At 47.3% G+C, this 3,567-nt stretch overlaps 1 protein-coding gene across 1 annotated transcript in view; it reads right to left on the reverse strand.

Moving 5' to 3' along the window:
• Positions 1-3,567, reverse strand: part of LOC108802568 (A-kinase anchor protein 9-like) — a 34,398-nt gene that overhangs the window by 19,729 nt on the left and 11,102 nt on the right. Inside the window, exon 3 of the mRNA XM_018574424.1 lies at positions 1,871-1,995. Coding sequence (XP_018429926.1) covers positions 1,871-1,995 — 125 coding nt within the window. The remainder of the gene's footprint in view (positions 1-1,870; positions 1,996-3,567) is intronic.

Genomic DNA, 3,567 nt, shown 5'->3' on the forward strand with positions numbered 1-3,567 from the left:
GGGGCGGAGACAAGACCAGTCACCCTGCACAAGGAGAGAGAGCGATAGTGAGCGGTCTTTATTACAGGAGGGGGCGGAGACAAGACCAGTCACCCTGCACAAGGGGATAGATCAGCAGTGATCGGTCTTTATTACAGGAGGGGGCGGAGACAAGACCAGTCACCCTGCACAATGAGAGAGAGCAGCAGAGAGCGGCCTTTATTACAGGAGGGGGGCGGAGACAAGACCAGTCACCCTGCACAAGGAGAGAGAAGAGCAGTGACCGGTCTTTATTACAGGAGGGGGCCGCCGGCGGGCGTCACTTAGATTACCAAGCATGCGCGATGATGTCACGGCGGGGGTGTGCCTCCTTACGCCCCTGCGTCACCCCACTTGAGCTTTATGTATTATTAAAAGCAAACTTGTTACATTGTATTGATTATATAGATATATACGACAGGAAGTGATGGGAGATCCAAAATGCTACGGTTGTCACCATTACAGGAAGAGAGGGAAATCTTGCAATGGGGGCACCCATACTGGTGACAACTCTCTAAGAACGGATTACTTTCTTCATTAAAGAGATGTCCTTCCTGTTGTGTCTCAGGGACAGGAAGTGAAGGGAAATCTCCTTAATGGATGAATAAAAAGGTTGTCACCGTTGGCTACTCATAAATAGGAAACAAGTTTTTGATATATAGACACGCTTACCCCCCCCCTGATGGCGGCCCTGCCCGTGAAAAGGTCCATCTGACCAGGACTGAAGGGTCATTTGTGATTGGAGGACGGTGGGTGGAACCATTAACCAATTTACTTTGGGAACAGACAGGAGGGGGCAGTTCTCAGCTCCTCCCACAGCTCCTCCTCAAAGTAAAATAGTAAACATGGGGACAGGAGGGGCAGTTCTCAGCTCCTCCTCAAAATAAAATAGTCAACATGGGGATAGGAGGGGCAGTTATCAGCTCCTCCCACAGCTCATCCTCCTCCTCAAAGTAAAATAGTAAACATGGGGACAGGAGGGGCAGTTCTCAGCTCCTCCTCCTCCTCAAAGTAAAGTAGTAAAAATGGGGACAGGAGGGGCAGTTCTCAGCTCCTCCCACAGCTCCTCCTCAAAGTAAAATAGTAAACATGGGGGCAATTCTTAGCTCCTCCTCCTCAAAGTAAAATAGCAAAATAGGGGACAGGAGGGGCAGTTCTCAGCTCCTCCTCAAAGTAAAATAGTAAACATGGGGAGTGAGGCTGTTTTACAAATCCCTGGTGGGCGGAGCTGGGAACCCTGGTGCTGACATCTCGGTCCCAAAAGCCCCAAAAGAGTCCAACGCAGATATCGGTTTGGGGCGGTCTGGCCCTTTAAATGTGAGAGTCGTAATAAAAATAATCATGATTTTAAAAAAAATTAGATATAAACGTTTCCCAGATAAAAATCATTTTCGGGGAAATCTCTGAGATGAGAAAGTATGACTGTCGTGCTTTGATCCGGTAAACAAGCGGATCTCACCGCCGGCGCTGTTTATAGTTCCGAGGTTCTCACTGTAACGCTGAAACTATTTTGGGCCGTGTGAGTGAGAAGAGACATAAATTGTCTGCGCCGGATAACTCCACCGTGATCCTGCAACGCGTCTGATGTGATCTATGACCGGCGGCCAGAAACGTCCATCACGAGGAGATCAGGCCGCCATTATTTAAAGGGGAACCACAGGCCAGATAGACAATGTATATACTGATCAATGTGACTACGGTGGAGTCAAAAACATCACCGACAGGTAAAGTTGGATTCATTCACCACACAATGTTCTATCTCTACACACTGAACCCCTTACTGCTATGTTCACTTGCCATCAGACGCCGGGTGTAATTCCCTTTCCAGCCTGCGGGGGTCGACGTCATTTACCTGTACGTAGCCACTTCCAGACTGAGGGACATCTTAAGGTGCATGAGCTGCTGCCTCTCCTCCAGGATCTGAGCAATCTGGGCCCTCAGGTCTCGTTTCTCCTTTTCTAAGGTCTCGATTTCCAGCTAAAAAGACAAAAAAAAAAAAGAACAAGTTACTTTCAAGCTGCCGGGATGGAGAGGACACCAGATGGTTGCAGGTAGCCCTTTAACACCAACCCGCTATGTAGCATGTTGGGTTGAGCGGACACAAAGTAAGAGCAACAATGTCACAGTTCCTGAAGTTGGAGTCGTGTTGGGTGGTTTTAGGGCTTTTGGAATAAAAAAGTTACTTTTCTACAAAGGAGACTCTTGCACTGGACATTCCGCAGTCTGATGGTTGGATGCATTACGTTACTGAGGTGCAGGGGAAGAGTGACCGTGCCTCTGTTAGCTGTAGGGCCCATCACCAACCAACGTTGAGTTAGAGCCCATCACCAACCAATGTTGAGTTAGAGCCAACGCCAATCAATGTTGAGTTAGAGCCCAATGCCAACCAACCCTAAATTAGAGTCCAATGCCAACCAACCTTGAGTTACAGCCCAACACCCACCAACATTAAGTTAGAGCCCATCACCAACCAATGTTGAGTTATAACCCAATGCCATCCAATGTTGAGTTAGAGTTCAACACCAACCAACATTGAGTTAGAGCCCAATGCCATCCAATGTTGAGTTAGAACCCAACGCCAATTAATGTTGAGTTAGAGCCCAACACCCACCAATATTAAGTTAGAGCCCATCACCATCCAATGTTGAGTTAAAGCTCAACGCCAACCAACATTGAGTTAGAAGCCAATTTCAATGTGGTTAGAGTTCAACACCAACCAACATTGAGTTAGAGCCCAATGCCAACCAGCACTGAGTTAGAGCTCGATGGCAAACAACGTTGAGTTAGAACCCAACATCAATTAATGTTGAGTTAGAGCCCAACACCCACCAACATTAAGTTAGAACCCAACGCCGACCAATGTGAAGTTAGAGCCCAACACCAACCAACATTGAGCTAGAGCCCAATGCCAACCAATGTTGAGTTAGAACCCAATGCCATATAATGTGGTTAGAGCTCAACGCCAACCAACATTCAGTTAGAGCCCAACGCCAACCAATGTTAAGTTAGAACCCAAAGCCAACCAATGTTGAGTTAGAACCCAACACCCACCAACATTAAGTTAGAGCCCAACACCAACCAATGTTGAGTTAGAACCCAAAGCCAACCAATGTTGAGTTAGAACCCAACACCCACCAACATTAAGTTAGAGCCCAACACCAACCAATGTTGAGTTAGAACCCAAAGCCAACCAATGTTGAGTTAGAACCCAACACCCACCAACATTAAGTTAGAGCCCAACACCAACCAATGTTGAGTTAGAACCCAAAGCCAACCAATGTTGAGTTAGAACCCAACACCCACCAACATTAAGTTAGAGCTCAATGCTAACCAACAATGAGTTAGAGCCCAACATCATGCAATGTTGAGTTAGAGTCCAATGCCAACCAATGCTGAGTTAGAGCCTATCACCAACCAATGTTGAGTTACAACCCAACGCCAACCAATGTTGAGTTAGAGCCCAAGACCAAGCAAGATTTTCATTAGACTTGGATGGCATGGGGAAGGGATAGCTTTCTTTTGCTGTCTGGGTCCCTGTGCGGGGGGGGG

This window comes from Nanorana parkeri, unplaced genomic scaffold, assembly GCF_000935625.1.
Source record: "Nanorana parkeri isolate BGI_ZX_2015 unplaced genomic scaffold, ASM93562v1 scaffold2960, whole genome shotgun sequence".
Taxonomy (NCBI): Eukaryota; Metazoa; Chordata; class Amphibia; order Anura; family Dicroglossidae; genus Nanorana; species Nanorana parkeri.